Source organism: Paraphaeosphaeria sporulosa (assembly GCF_001642045.1).
Source record: "Paraphaeosphaeria sporulosa strain AP3s5-JAC2a unplaced genomic scaffold CC84scaffold_8, whole genome shotgun sequence".
In the NCBI taxonomy this organism is placed as follows: domain Eukaryota; kingdom Fungi; phylum Ascomycota; class Dothideomycetes; order Pleosporales; family Didymosphaeriaceae; genus Paraphaeosphaeria; species Paraphaeosphaeria sporulosa.
Window position 1 is genome coordinate 1,638,210 of NW_017253367.1, and position 13,719 is coordinate 1,651,928.

The following is a 13,719-nucleotide window of genomic DNA, read 5'->3' on the forward strand; positions in this document are numbered from 1 at the left end:
CAACGAAGCTTTAGACGACTTTGGCTTAGGTAAAGGTACGCCTCGGAGGCTGGGGTTATATCGTGAAATAGCACTGACCTGGAGGTTCAAGATCCTCATTATTGATCTTCGTAACAAATGAATTGCTCCCCAATTCGAATGATACTCGTCTGCACTAGCTGCAATTTGACACACATGTCAGACCAAGATACTGCTCTACGGCGTGCATGCAGTGCAATAGACGCCAAAAAGCTAATGCTCTCAGACGCAATGCTTGACAAAGAACGTTCCACTTTCATCGAAGAGCGTGGGGTGACCACGATTCATTTATCGTTTTGGGGGCAAAGCAGGGCAGAGTCTCCGTGTACCAGAAGACGGCATTCTCAACGATGTTGCGCATTATGCATATGAGTCTTCAATCGCACTGACACGACACAACGATGAACCTAGCTTCTTTCCATTTCCGGCGGACTATTGTTTGCCGTCTTCTCGGGTCCCGCTTTGACCGGATTCCTACGGCTTTTCCCTTCTAGTGCCACCTCATCCGATTCTGGTTGTTGGAACTCTCTGGCTCTTGTGGAGGGGTCACATCCTATGATTCCTGTGTCATTGGTGAGAGGCTGCGCCGTCTGTCACCCTGTCACTGGTACCTTAGCTCCCGCATCGTGTGCACCCTCGTACCCGGAAGCTTGGTTTCGATCCTGCGCCACAGTAACTACGCCAATCGCGCAGTTTGTGTGAAATTGAAAATATGACTGGATGGTAACCCCTTTGCCATTAATACTAATGTCATGGATGTCGATATGGTGGATTAATTAAGATCCTGCCGTTGGATTGGTTTCGATGACTTGGTAGCTGTCACGCTGCCACGTCCATGTTACGGATCGGGATACGATGGGCGGTTTACAGGCCCGGATCGGAAGCCAAGCGCTATGAACGATTCATACACCGGACACGGCCCGTAGTACACGCTTCCGTGCCACAAGGACCCGGCTTCATCTGAGGGTTCATTGCAAGACGGTATCACACCGAATCCAAATTCTCATGTTACTGATAAACGTACTTTGCGTACAGGTCAAACAACCAAATAGTGGCCCCTAAACGACTATAAGAGCTCAATGTTCTTCCAGCAGTGGACCAACCACAATTTAAGTCGTTCGCTTTCTATTCATTAGATCACTATGTCGGCCATCTTTGCTTCTCTCCTGCTCGTCACGGCTGTCAATGCCAAAGTGCTGCCTCGCGAGGAAGCACGCAAGTCCTCCATGAGGGATCCGGCGAGTTTCTTTTCAGCAACGTCGCTGCCCTTTGAGGACCCTGAAACCACCATCTCCAACGACTTCCCAACTCCGACCACAATCTTCGACCCTTCAACGACAACTATGTTTCCAAACTTCACATTCACCGAGTTTCCATCAGTATCCTTCTCCTCGCCAGATTTCTCCGGCACCTTTTTCATCCCCATTCCCAGTCAGGCCGATTATCTGAGTGTTACGGTTCCCGCGTGTACCCAAGCTGACGGCGAGGTCGTCGACTCGATCGTCGTCATTGGCGTCCCCACCGGCACGTTCTCACCTGGCATCACCAAGACGATCGTTGTACCGCCACAGGCTAATCCCACCACGGCGACCTTCTACGACTACCCTCCAAACAACGACACAGAAGTCGTAATCGTCGAACCCCTCCCCGGCAATTGCGGTCCATTCATCACACCCACAAATGCCTTCGCCCCCACCGGAACCGAAAGCTCCGCGGAGCCCTCCAACACCGCGGCAGCCTGCCCCACGAAAGGCTGCAGCGGGGCCGTCCTGCGCGCCGCTGAGACAGTCATCAACGCTATCAACGACGTCACGCAAATCTCGTTTGCCCTGCAAACCGGCGCGCGCAAAATCGGTGCAGGCATCTTCGGCCGCGACGACGTCAGCGTCAACGCGGACGTGGATCTCTTCAGCAACCCCATCACGGACGTGGCTCTGGGCCTGACTAGAATCACAACGACCGTGCAGACCGCGCTGCCTACTTTCATCACCTTCCCCCCCTTCCCGCCCTCTTGCTCCTCGGATACCATTGTCCTCGCCTGGCTTGAGTTCGTCCGCGTACACCAGGAGCTGCTCGCCATCCTAATCGGGCGCTCGGGTCTGCTTGAGACGGGTCCTCTCAAGCGCTCCTCTGTTGTGAATCATGCGGATGGGACGCCTATTACGCGCGGGGAGCAGGGGTTTGTTGGACGCCCGATTGCAGTGGCGTTGAGGGGGATTGAGGGCGTTGTGGATACGCTGGCTGTTGGGATTGCGGATTTGGTGCCAGGGAAGAGCGAGTGCTCGGAGAAGAAGAGTGCGGAGCTGAAGGAGAAGATTAAGAAGGCACAGATGAGTTATGAGGGGTAGCAAGGGTGTTGTGTAGAGGGTGATTGTGAGAGAAGAAGTTGCTTTTCTTGACGCTCCTTTGTCGATGTTTTCAAGGGGATGAAATTTGTTGCAGCTTGAAGGCAAAGACATCATGAAACGATACTTATTGGGAGATAATTTGATGTAAAGAGTGATGAGCAGCTATTCACCATGTCGCTCATTGATGGCATACCCGGTCAAATATGTAAGTGATACACGCTTACAGTATTTGGAAAGCTCGGTCTCACTGCAGCTGGAGCGGACCTTGCGTCCCTTACACCCCCAGCAGCTTTATGTGCCCTTCCGCATTTTTCTAACGGACCATCTGAGGGTCTTTTGAGAGTATTCGAGTTAGTCGTCGCCATCATGTCAAGCATGTGAGAAAAGACGCAAATAGAGGTGAAGCTGCTCTTACGGAGACACAGCTGAGCTTGCTCTGCATTTCGGCTGACATCCGACTTTGATCTTCGCTTCGCACTAAACCCACGAAACATCATCGAAAGTACCTGCGACTAACCGGATTTTTTCGGTACGATGGAGCTTCACTATGAATGTAGTGGCTTTGAACTAAGCAGCATATCGAGAAGAATCAGTCGCTAAAGCTACTCAAACAAGCGACGGGAGATGGCTCTTGATGTTACTCGCCAGTGTTGCTGTCACCTGTCCCACAGTTTAATCGTCGTTGTATAGCAAGCTGTAGGTTTCTTAATGAGTGTAACTCGTGCATGGATTGCCCTGTCTGCGCAATGATCGTCTACTCAAGCTCGCTGATCTTGGTGTCCCGTTCGACATTGACTTGGTGCCCCTTTTAGGCCTGTATGGCTTTCATGTTGTCGTCATGTTGGGTAATTGCCATGTGTCAGAGCAAGATTGATATGAGTCGATTTAAGATGCTGATGGTAGAATATTGGAAGCGTTATGTTGGCATTGGGACCTTCCAGGTGTGTTTTAGTGAGTTTGAAGAGGGAGGTAATGGTGAAGCAAAGGCATTCATAGGAATGCAGAGGACGAATGAGAGAGATTATCGACCAGAGGAATGTCTCAGAATGATTGAATTCGAAAGAAAACAGCAGAATGCAGCTTTCTTGTCCTTGCATCATCGCTTTCCGATGAAGGATCAGATATTGGTATAATATCTGTGTCCTAAACACGAGCCATTTGTATAGCAAAATACAGAACACCTTTCTTTCGCAAATAGAAGTTAGGTTGCAGCTCTAAACTTCCTGGTGGCAATGATATTCAGGGCTCTCATTGCCGTAGTATCTACTTGAACACGACCCTGACGCCCTTTGAGTCCTGATGTCCATGGGGGATGAAAAAATCGTGTACAATTTCCGCATCTCTTCCCGTGGTCTCGTACAGTTCCATATCGAATCTTCGGAACACCGTTGCTAGCGTCAAGTAGATTTCTGCCGTGGCTAAATTGATGCCCAGGCACTGTCTGGTGCCTTTGCTGAAAGGAACAAGATACTTCTCTAACCTTCCGTTATCGGACTGCTTCAGCCATCTATCAGGATCGAATTTCATCGGACTTGGGAATTTTGACGGGTCGCGATGCTGCAGCAGAGAAGTCATGGAGACTGGTGTACCCGGCGGAATCACCCATTTCTTGTACTGTAATGGCTCGTCCGGAGAAACGCGCTCGAGTCGACCTACAACGCCATGTGAGAAGCGGTGCACTTCCTGCACTACTGCGTGAAGGTAAGGGAGTTTCTCGAGTCTAGCTAACGGTGGGATCGATGTACCATCGGGAATGGCTTGTGTCAGCTCGGCCTTGAGTCGGGCATGGATCTCGGCATTAGCCAAGATAAAATAGGAAGCTTGTTGCAGGAAGAAGGACGAAGTTTCTTGGCCTGCTGCAATCATCGTCTGGCCCTCGTCGACGAGGCGGGCAAGGGACTTTTCCTCAGTAGGGAGATTTCCGTTGATCAGCTCGCGAAAGATGTTTTGCTCCTCGTCTTTGCGCGGAACACCGCTCATTATGTCGCTTATTTGGTGTGCGAGATCCTGCTTTCGTCAGAGGAGGCGTTTTTAGGTACGCTATGGCTCACCTTTTGCACGTTTATGAGCTGCATAACGGCAGGGTTGAGCTTCTGCACGATCCATTCTGGTGTCGCTTGCAGGGCAGGAAACACCCATTTGAATTGTTTGTTCAAATGACAGGCTCGAGTGCTTTCCACCATGGCTTGGGGCCATTCCCATTTCCAATACGGGTCATCGAGACAACCATATGAAGTACCGAAGCAATACGCTGTGATGACATCGCTTGTTAAGGCAGCATACGCATGTAACGTGTTGACGGGTTCACCGGATTGTTGGGACTGTTCGAAGCGCTCGCATAGTTTCTCGATTAAGCCACGAATAAGTGGTTCCATGCGTCCGATAGCTTGCTTCGAGAAGAATGGGTTCAGTGCGTTTCTTCGAAGGCGATGCAAGTCATGTGATACAGTACCGAAGCCAGAGCTACTATTTCCGAACATTTCTGTCGCCCAGCCCCATTTGTCGCGTTTCTGACCTGGACCACTGTAGAGCTCATCGTAAAAGTCGGGGTCTTTCACATGGAGCTCATATGGATTGATTCGAATGATTGGACCTATCCAGTCAGCTTCTTTTTCTTAATGAAGGGGAGAGTGGTCGCCGTACCATACTTTTGATGCAGCTCTTGTATCTTGAAAACATATTGGCCACCACGTATAACGTCGTGGTAGAACTCATACCACAAAGTCAGAGCGGCCAATCTCGGCCCAGGGAACTTTGCGATCGGACTGAAATACAGGCGGTAGACTGCCAATCCAATAAGATAGACGAAGATAGCGACGGCTGCTATCTCAGTAAGATGAAAGGGCGACAATTTGCTCGCTGCTAGCATGGCTGGGAGAGGAAGGTATGCAAGATCTGTTTGTCGCAGGCAGGTGTGCCAGCAAGCTCAAAGTTGTCAGTCCCACGGCGACTTCAAGAACACGTGGCGTTGGTTAGACTTGTCTTGGAGAAGGTGTTGAAGACTGAGGTATCAGAGAAGCTGGCAAGCGGGGTTGGCTCGGCTATAATCACAATTCATGTACAGGCTCTCGTAGGATCGTGGCTTATCATTTGGCGTTAGTGTATCTTGGCAGTAATTTGGCCTTGCTGATATGTGTATTGTCAAACACCTATCTGGGTAATTTTCTATGCTTGAATCTAGTGTACATTATATCATTCCCAGAATGGCGACGATGGTCTCCTCTTTTCATGTCACCTTTGATTCGGAAGCTTCCAAGCATATGTTTCTAGCGCCCTGCTAAAGCGTTCATGGAAAGATACCAAACCTTTGGATAACCCCCAGATACAATCTCTCGGGAAAGCCTGTCATCGTTGAAGCAATACTCAACCTCAGACACTGCTCGCCGGTTCAGGCTCCCACGTCGTGACCCAGGCGGCACCGAAGATGAGTAGCCACATTGCCAGCCACATGCCGCCCACACCGCCGCTGCTTTTCCAGAAGAAGGCGCCGGCGAATATACCGATGTGGATAATTGCCATGCCGAGGAGGAAGACATCGAAGTGCCACCGACCCTGCAAATTGTCAACCTGGCATCTCTGTTCGGGCCAGAGCACTCCCGCTGTAAAGTTACTGTTGACCAGATAAGAGTATCAAGTAATGCAGCAAAAGAATCGCGAAAAAACTCACCACTCGCGCCCCCAAAACCCTTCTGTACCCCGTCGCCTCCCCAATCCTCGCCAAACACCATGCAATGAAGAAAAACCCGAGCACGCCCAGGATAATCCCAATGATGAGCCAGCCAAGGTTGAAGTGAATGATCGAATTAACAACGTCCCAGATGCTTGTGGCCGTGCGCAGTCCCAAGATGGCAATCATGCAGATGCGGCGCGCCAGCACCGCTTTGTCGGACGTCGCGAGACTGAAGGACGACAGGCTGAACGACCAGCAGCTGCGCATTCCGGGACAATTGCGGTCCTTCCACGATGTTTCGCGGGGCGGGAGGTCCTGCGGGAACGTCGAGGTTTGTGGCTGGGGACCCATTGCTCAGGTGACTCGGTCCGCAAAGTTGTTCAATGGTTGCGCTCAGGATGCGATGCGTAGGGCGGCGCGTTCAGAATGCGGCGTCTTAAAGTATGCTGGACGGGCTTCAGGCAGCAGACGGCACGCCGTAAATGACAGATCTGAATGTTTGGGATGCGGTGCGACAAACATTTTGAAGAATGCGGCCTATCAGCGCCGGGGTGGTCGCTGGAAAAGGTATAGTGTGGCCCCGTGTTCATTTCAGCGAGTCGTGCTAGGATCCTGACTGTGGCTATGTGAGTTCTCCGAAGGCACACTTCGTTGTGGTACGGCTTGCTAGAGAGTCGTTCCACGGACAATGTGTGGTAAGCGGGGCGATGCTGCCGGATGCTCCACAAAGCAGGGCTCAAAGTTGTGTCCACAAACCAGGTGCGTTTGCCCAGGTCCGTTGCACTCCAACTATGCCTCTTTTGGGGGTGTTTGTTTACCGGGGCCTGCTCGGTAGGATGGTCTAGGTGGATAACGAGGTGTCTTATGACGCTTTTTGTGTGATGCAATGCGCTTGATGGTCGGTAAGATCTTAATGCAAGCGCTGATTGGTGCTAATTACACCTTGATCTTGCTAAACTGCGCCCCACCACAGTAGCACTCTACACGCGCTGCATCGGTGCATCAGGAGGCCGGGCTCAACACATAAAGCTATGTTGTGAGGACGATACCTCCTTCAGATCAGGCTTTTTGGTCGTTTGGTTACATTGTCCAACGTGCTACCCGTGTCTTGCCGACACGGCTCTCCGAGCCATTCTCAATATATCGTAACATGTCTGGAAACCGAGCTGCTTTCCTAGTCGAGCCAAAAGGTTGTTTTGAGGTGCGAGATGCGCCTATGGAACAACCTGGCCCAGGGGAGGTCCTCATCAAAGTACGCTCTATTACGCTCGGGGCAGTGTGCTCGCTTTGCCTCGCACAGACTGACTCAGTGCCCAGGTTCATGCCGTAGCTCTACAGCCTGCAGACGAAAAGGTGGCAAAGTTGGCCATCATTCTAGTGGAATATCCTGCGGTGCTGGGTGGCCCCGTTGGTGGGATTGTACACGCCCTCGGAGAAGGCGTCACCAGGGTAGCAGTCGGCGACCGCGTCAGCTGCGGTACTTTGATCTTCAAGAAGCACAAGCCCAAATATGGTGGAACGCAGAGATATACCCTGGTATCAGAACAAGAGGTCATTGAGGTATGAACTCTTCAAGTTTGCTTAATGGTTGATTCACGACGGGGACATAGTGTGACTTTATTGCGTTCCTATTGCTGATGAAGGCCATATTAGATCGGAGATACCGACTTCACGAAAGTCGTCACACTTGGTTCTTACACGCCACCAAGCTGCCTATTCGCCTCCAATTGCCTCAACATGCACTGGCCGTCATTACCGCCCAAGCCCCTCCCGGCCGGAGAGCAAGGAAAGAAAATTCTCATCTGGGGAGGATCATCCGCAATGGGTTCACTTTCCATCTCATATGCGAAACAAGCTGGTTACACGGTCATTAGCACCAGCTCACCACACAATTTCGACCTGTTGGAGTCTCTTGGGGCCGACTATATCTTTGATCACAGCGACCTCGCGACTGTGGAAAGGATTAGGGATCTCTTCCCCATCGATTACTGGTTCGATACAATTTCTCTGAAACCAAGTGTAACCACGATTCTGAAGATCCTGGCACCGGAAGGCAAGCCGGCTAATAAGGCTTATATCCACATGCTACTACCACTGGCCATGGCTGGAAACCCGACCTTACCGGAAGGCGTCACTACAGGGATGCACTTCTTCAGCACTCAAGCGCCCGAGAACGCAGACTGGGCGAAGTTTTTCTTGTCTCGTGGAGGCTACATGGAGAAGGGCATCAAGAGTGGGTTAATCCAGGGCGTGCCACCACATTTGTTGGGCGGCCTGGAAAAGGTGTCTGATGGCATCGAGGAAGTGCATAAGGGAGTGAGCGGCAAGAAGGTGGTCATTGATCCTTGGGCCTGAAGGACGAAACCCTCCTTCCAACTCGACACTTTGGCAGTAATTTTCTGAAGTAATTCAACACCACTTGTAAAGTGTCTCATGAACTCCGGACGTCACTCAATGTCGGAACTTAGTCTGCTTGGACAATATAAGCGGTCCTATACGTTGATTGGCTGATGCCTGGAGGCCGCCCAGTTCGGGCTAGGCGCACAGGGGATCAGGCTACCACGATGCACTTCTACATAAACAACCCTTCGTTAGTAATTTGTCAACCTGCCACCTCCTACGCCTCACTCGACAAATGGCAGATGCAGGCCTTACTCTCACCGTGAAACGCCACACAAAAAATCTCCAGCGCGGGTATCTGCTAGATACGTACTGCGACAACAGCGATGGCGCAAACTTCTGCTCATGCCAACGCGACTTGGTATTTCAGAAGCCTTGCATGTTCTACGGTCGCAACCTCGAGCCGCTGGCATTCTCGATAGCTAAGGACCGTATCCACTCACAAGCGCAATCCACTTTAGTCACAGGACTTCCAATCGAGATCCGCGAGATGATCTGGGGGTATGCGCTCACAGACACCACTTCTGTACCCGCCCACGGCACATTTATGTGGCGCTCGGATAAGATGAACGGCAAACCCAAACTGCCAGTCTCAGACATAGCATTTGGGCTGGTCGAGAGCTGCAAGGCCGTCTATCTCGAGACGTACCGGCTTCCATTGCAGCTGAATTACTACACTGTATATGACTTCCAAGGGCCATTTTTTCCGAACTTAGAAATTTTGGCTCCCTGGCAAGCGGCTCTCATACAGCGTCTGGACATCAGCCTCCAACAAATAGCCCTGGAGCGGGGCGAGTTACGAAATTGGCTGAAAGAATGGGCTCCCAAGGAACGACACCAAGGCGCATACATAGAACCGCGCTTTCTACATACACGGGACAGAAGACTTGGACGAGTACACCACAGGGAGCCATTTCCTTTCAACATCTTGTCAGCTGCTAAGATTGGAAAGAAAGACCCCCGGGATGGTGATGAGCTTACACTGGGCATCGCAATGGATATCCCTGACACCGAACACAACATCTTCTACGAGCTTGGAACATTCGCAACGCACTTCAAGGCGCGTGCGATGGTGGCTCGCCCTCTGACACATTTGACCATCCGCTTGACCCATCAGGATTGGTGGAATTGGAGTGTTGATTCAACTGCACCTTCCTACTCCCCAGGCCCACATAATCAGCTCTATCTTGAACCATTAATTGGAGAGAAATCTCCTTCTGTGATACATTCCAGGGATCCAGGTGACACATCGATGGATTTCCGTGCTGCAAGGCAGCGCCCGGGCGAGGACGTAGGGAACGGGCGGCATGGTGGCTGGGGCACGATCGTGGAGAGACTTCCAGATCTAAAGGAGCTCAAGCTTGTACTTGAGACATTCGATGTGAAGAAAGATAGCCTTGACACAATCGTGGACTGTGCGAAGGCCTGGCGCTTCCCTATCGAGAAGTCATCGTTTGAGCTGACTTGGGACGGGGAGGTTGAAGATGCAAGCTGGGAAATAGAGCCTGGAGATCTCGACCAGAACTACAACGAGTCATTGATCGTCGAAGAAGGAGAGGTAGAGAATGATGAGGATAGGTTTACCGAGGACGAACAAGACTCTGAAGACTCATACGATTCATCGGAAGACGAAGGCCATAGTGAGGATGAAGAAACGTATGATCCTCCGCCACCTCCACTACCCAGTTGGCACAGTCTTGTTACTCGCTTCGAGGTAAGGGTGGTGCGATTCGTGCGAAGGAAAAGGGGACAGCCTGCTTAATGATTGCTTGTTACACTAAAGGCGGGCTTAGATTGGAAAAATTCGTTAGTTGAGAACTGATATTGAAGCTCATATGCAATTCACATGAGGAAGGTCTTCACTATCTCACTTATAAAAGAACTTTGAACTCAGATACAAATCTAGTACTATGCCCATTTTTCTTCATTATGGATGGCTAAGCGTCTTCCCTGCAAGGGCTAGCCGAGCATCCCAGGCAGCAACTGTGGCAGTCATCGAACCTTTTCTCACGCCCTTCTGCCCTTCCGCCCTGCGTCAATTACTCTCAAATGTGATGCAGACCTCATGATATTGCGAAGGGCGCGTTCTCACGTGCTTTCCTACTGCCTAAGGGCACTCACGTGAAAGTTGCTGCCTATAGATCCTCGCGTATTTAGGCGCGACTTCGTCGCGCAAAATGGCGAGTCTCATCAGGCATCGAGCTTTCAAAGCATCTCTCTCTAACTCTCCATATTATATGTTTATGTCTTCGCGTGGAAGAGGCCGAGGTCGAGGCGCCTTTCCCCCAGGTCACCCAACAAGAAGGAATACAACTAGTCGTGGTCTTCACCAATCACCAAGCACAAATATGGCGACACCCACGCTTTCAACTCTCCATCATGTCACTGAGCGCAAGTTGGGGAAGCTTTCGGACCAACGCAAAAAGTTCGAAGCTGACAAGAAATCTATTCTTGCAAAGGTCGCATCCGCGCCCGACCATCGCAGCAAAGTGGAAGCTTTGCTGGACGGCTTCGAGCAGCATGGATTAACAGCGAAACATCCCGAGCTCTCCATTGCAAACCTGAAGCGCTTCATCTATCAAGCCAAACACGACCCTTCTGTCTCGACAACGCTCCTATCAGATTGGCAATCGAAACTAGAACACGAATTGGACGTGACAAGTGTGAAGTACGAATACGCAGCGTTATTTGGAAAGCTCGTCATCGAATGGATCAAGCACCCCAATCCCGCAAGCTCGGCATCTGGTGGCAATGCGGCAAGCAGCGATTCAGACACCGAGATAAGTGAAAGCTTTGACACGGTAGGCCGTAAAGAGATGCACGAGCAACGCAAAGAGTGGGAGAGCTATGCATTCACAGAGCGCAAGGTGGATCAGGACAGGATTGAGGAGTACCTCAACGAGATATTCGGGAGCACACTGCAAGCAAAGAAAGTCACCAAATCGCCTCTTCAAAATCTTCGCGATTCTATGAAGCAGGTAATGGATTTCAAGTCAGACTTGCAGCCTGTAAAGAAAATGAACACAATCTATGGTAGCGATGCATGGGGGACATCCGCCTGTTCCAAGCGGTTCGATGTCGACACCCTCAAATCGTGCATCAAAGGCGTCCTTCGATCGGATTTGCTCGCAGGCACCAAACGCGAAGCCCTCGCGGATCTCAACAACCAGCCGGCCGTCTTGAAGGAGCTAGTCGACGTGCTGAACATGGACCTGGAGGGACTCGATAAGTGGGAATGGGATCCCTCACCTGTCCCTCTGAACATGCGACGTCAACTCAACGGCAAGTACCGCGTGTACATGGACGAGGAGACCCATCAGGCTGTTCTACTTCATTTCGTTGGTCAAACTTGGGCAGTCGCTCTCAAGCAGGCATTTACTGCGTTCTATCACTCTGGAGCCTGGCTGCAGTCGCCATACCGCTCGATGAGCAGGAAAGCCCGTCAACGCTGGGAGTACTTTGTTCCTGGACGCATAGAAAGGCAGAATGTTCGTAACTGCAGACGTGAGAGCTACCAAGAGGATTACTTTATGACACAGCTGCCGAGTAACGACTTTGAAGTCCAACGGGATTACAATGCCGAGGATCAGGATGAGAACCAGCCTGGGTCAAGCGGGTCGCCACTCGCGACGAAGCAGTCTATGCTACGTCTTGTGACCGCTGAGCTTCTGCTCAATACGAAGGTGTACGGCGAATTTTTGGTTCTGCAGTCTGACTTCAAGTGGTTCGGTCCATCGCTGCCCCACGACACGATCTTCGCTGTGCTCAAATTCTTCGGTGTTCCTGGCAAGTGGCTTCGCTTCTTTAAGAAGTTCCTCGAAGCGCCGGTTGCCTTTGCGCAGGATGGTCCCGATGCGGAAGCGCAAGTACGGAAATGCGGCATCCCAATGTCGCACATTTTAAGTGACGCACTCAGCGAAGCGGTCCTCTTCTGTCTTGACTTCGCCGTCAATAAACGGACGCAAGGAGCCAACATACATCGCTTCCATGACGACTTGTGGTTCTGGGGCCAGGAATCTACCTGCATCCAGGCCTGGAACGCGATGCAGGAGTTCTCAAAGATCATGGGCATGCAGCTCAATGAAGACAAGACTGGTGCGGCTCTCATTGTCGCGGACAAAGCTTCATCTCGACCTCTTCCCGATGCTTTACCGAAAGGTCCCATTAAGTGGGGTTTCCTGAATCTTGACGCCTCGTCTGGTCGATGGGTCATTGACCGCGCCCAGGTTGACGAGCACATTGAAGAGCTACGACGCCAGCTAGGAGCTTGCCGGAGCGTAATGGCATGGGTGCAGGCCTGGAATAGCTACGTCACCCGCTTCTTCTCGACTCATTTTGGACGGCCTGCGAATTGCTTCGGGCGCCAACATAACGACATGATCATTGAAACATACGAGCACATCCAGCGCAGTCTCTTCAAGGATGCCGGAACAATGAATGTCACAGACTACCTGCGTGGCATGCTCAAAGAGCGCTTCGACACTGACGACTCGGTCCCCGACGGCTTCTTTTACTTCCCATATGAGCTGGGTGGTCTGGGTCTACGCAATCCGCTCATCAACGCCTTTGCGACGTATAGGACATCGTTCCGCGACTCAACGGAGCGCATCGATCGCGCTTTTGAGCTGGAAAAGGCGGACTACGATGGGCTTAAGGAACGCTGGGAATCCGGGGAGAACCGACCCAAGCATTCGAAGCACTCGCCTTTGCCAAAAGATGGGAGCGGAACGGACATGGAGGCCGACGAACCGTTCATGAGCTTTGAAGAGTACACACGGTATAGGGAAGAGACGTCTGTGCACTTGCGGAACGCGTACGAAAACTTGCAACAGTGTCCGCCGGAGGAGCAGGTGGAGACTTTGCCGACGATAAAGACTGCCCTGTGCGAGCGGTCGCTTGAGCAGTCGTCGTACTGGTTGTGGATTTACAGCTTGTATGTCGGAGACATGAACAAGCGTTTTGGTGGGCTGCAGCTCGGGGAGCGGGATTTGTTGCCCGTGGGCCTGGTAGACGTGCTGAGGAGCGAAAGGGTGCGCTGGGAGGGCTAAGGTGAAGTTCGATGCATTAAGTCAGCGTTGTGTAAATAATATACCACACTCAGAATCTCTCTCATAGTTTCTTAGTCATAATCTGCTCTCGCGTTAGCTTGTCTATATTGTTGCGTGTCAGGCTTGACCCATGCCACAAGAAATCCTAGTCTTTCAACGTACTAGTCATTTATATCTCCATAACGTCATGTATGCTGTGCCGAAGAATGGCTTTGCCAGCGCACAACCCATAGTG

The 13,719-nt window shown here is 51.4% G+C and overlaps 6 protein-coding genes across 6 annotated transcripts; 4 read left to right on the top strand and 2 right to left on the bottom strand.

Moving 5' to 3' along the window:
- Positions 1–719: 719 nt before the first annotated feature.
- Positions 720–2,465, top strand: CC84DRAFT_960216 (uncharacterized protein). The gene has a single exon (XM_018187960.1). It carries the CDS (start codon positions 1,161–1,163, stop codon positions 2,364–2,366), a length of 1,206 nt encoding a protein of 401 aa, XP_018033513.1. The 5' UTR covers positions 720–1,160; the 3' UTR covers positions 2,367–2,465.
- A 1,001-nt stretch (positions 2,466–3,466) lies between these two features.
- Positions 3,467–5,374, bottom strand: CC84DRAFT_1125387 (putative P450 monooxygenase). Its single transcript, XM_018175717.1, has 3 exons — positions 5,010–5,374; positions 4,418–4,959; positions 3,467–4,373 (listed from the first exon to the last, which is right to left on the bottom strand). Exons 1-3 carry the CDS (start codon positions 5,233–5,235, stop codon positions 3,630–3,632), a joined length of 1,512 nt encoding a protein of 503 aa, XP_018033514.1. The 5' UTR covers positions 5,236–5,374; the 3' UTR covers positions 3,467–3,629.
- A 111-nt stretch (positions 5,375–5,485) lies between these two features.
- CC84DRAFT_1261768 (uncharacterized protein) lies at positions 5,486–6,877 on the bottom strand. Its single transcript, XM_018185095.1, has 2 exons — positions 6,034–6,877; positions 5,486–5,918 (listed from the first exon to the last, which is right to left on the bottom strand). Exons 1-2 carry the CDS (start codon positions 6,385–6,387, stop codon positions 5,736–5,738), a joined length of 537 nt encoding a protein of 178 aa, XP_018033515.1. The 5' UTR covers positions 6,388–6,877; the 3' UTR covers positions 5,486–5,735.
- A 309-nt stretch (positions 6,878–7,186) lies between these two features.
- Positions 7,187–8,391, top strand: CC84DRAFT_1220048 (GroES-like protein; the record flags this gene model as incomplete). Its single annotated transcript, XM_018183133.1, has 3 exons — positions 7,187–7,288; positions 7,354–7,596; positions 7,690–8,391. 3 exons carry the CDS (start codon positions 7,187–7,189, stop codon positions 8,389–8,391), a joined length of 1,047 nt encoding a protein of 348 aa, XP_018033516.1.
- A 153-nt stretch (positions 8,392–8,544) lies between these two features.
- CC84DRAFT_960357 (uncharacterized protein) lies at positions 8,545–10,352 on the top strand. The gene has a single exon (XM_018187961.1). It carries the CDS (start codon positions 8,672–8,674, stop codon positions 10,196–10,198), a length of 1,527 nt encoding a protein of 508 aa, XP_018033517.1. The 5' UTR covers positions 8,545–8,671; the 3' UTR covers positions 10,199–10,352.
- Positions 10,353–10,480: 128 nt separating this feature from the next.
- Positions 10,481–13,636, top strand: CC84DRAFT_1166898 (uncharacterized protein). Its single transcript, XM_018179076.1, has one exon. The coding sequence runs from the start codon at positions 10,785–10,787 to the stop codon at positions 13,482–13,484; it is 2,700 nt and encodes an 899-aa protein (XP_018033518.1). The 5' UTR covers positions 10,481–10,784; the 3' UTR covers positions 13,485–13,636.
- The last annotated feature ends 83 nt before the right edge of the window (positions 13,637–13,719 follow it).

Excerpts from the sequence above, each read along its gene's own strand:
- CC84DRAFT_960357 (XM_018187961.1), top strand. The coding sequence starts at position 8,672 with ATGGCAGATGCAGGCCTTACTCTCACCGTGAAACGCCACACAAAAAAT.
- CC84DRAFT_960216 (XM_018187960.1), top strand. The coding sequence starts at position 1,161 with ATGTCGGCCATCTTTGCTTCTCTCCTGCTCGTCACGGCTGTCAATGCC.
- CC84DRAFT_1166898 (XM_018179076.1), top strand. The coding sequence starts at position 10,785 with ATGGCGACACCCACGCTTTCAACTCTCCATCATGTCACTGAGCGCAAG.
- CC84DRAFT_1125387 (XM_018175717.1), bottom strand. The coding sequence starts at position 5,235 with ATGCTAGCAGCGAGCAAATTGTCGCCCTTTCATCTTACTGAGATAGCA. Across the intron at positions 4,960-5,009 it reads AGAGCTGCATCAAAAGTATG|GTCCAATCATTCGAATCAAT; the intron begins GTACGGCGACCA and ends CTGACTGGATAG. Across the intron at positions 4,374-4,417 it reads AGCTCATAAACGTGCAAAAG|GATCTCGCACACCAAATAAG; the intron begins GTGAGCCATAGC and ends TGACGAAAGCAG.
- CC84DRAFT_1261768 (XM_018185095.1), bottom strand. The coding sequence starts at position 6,387 with ATGGGTCCCCAGCCACAAACCTCGACGTTCCCGCAGGACCTCCCGCCC. Across the intron at positions 5,919-6,033 it reads GGGTTTTGGGGGCGCGAGTG|GGTCGGTGGCACTTCGATGT; the intron begins GTGAGTTTTTTC and ends GACAATTTGCAG.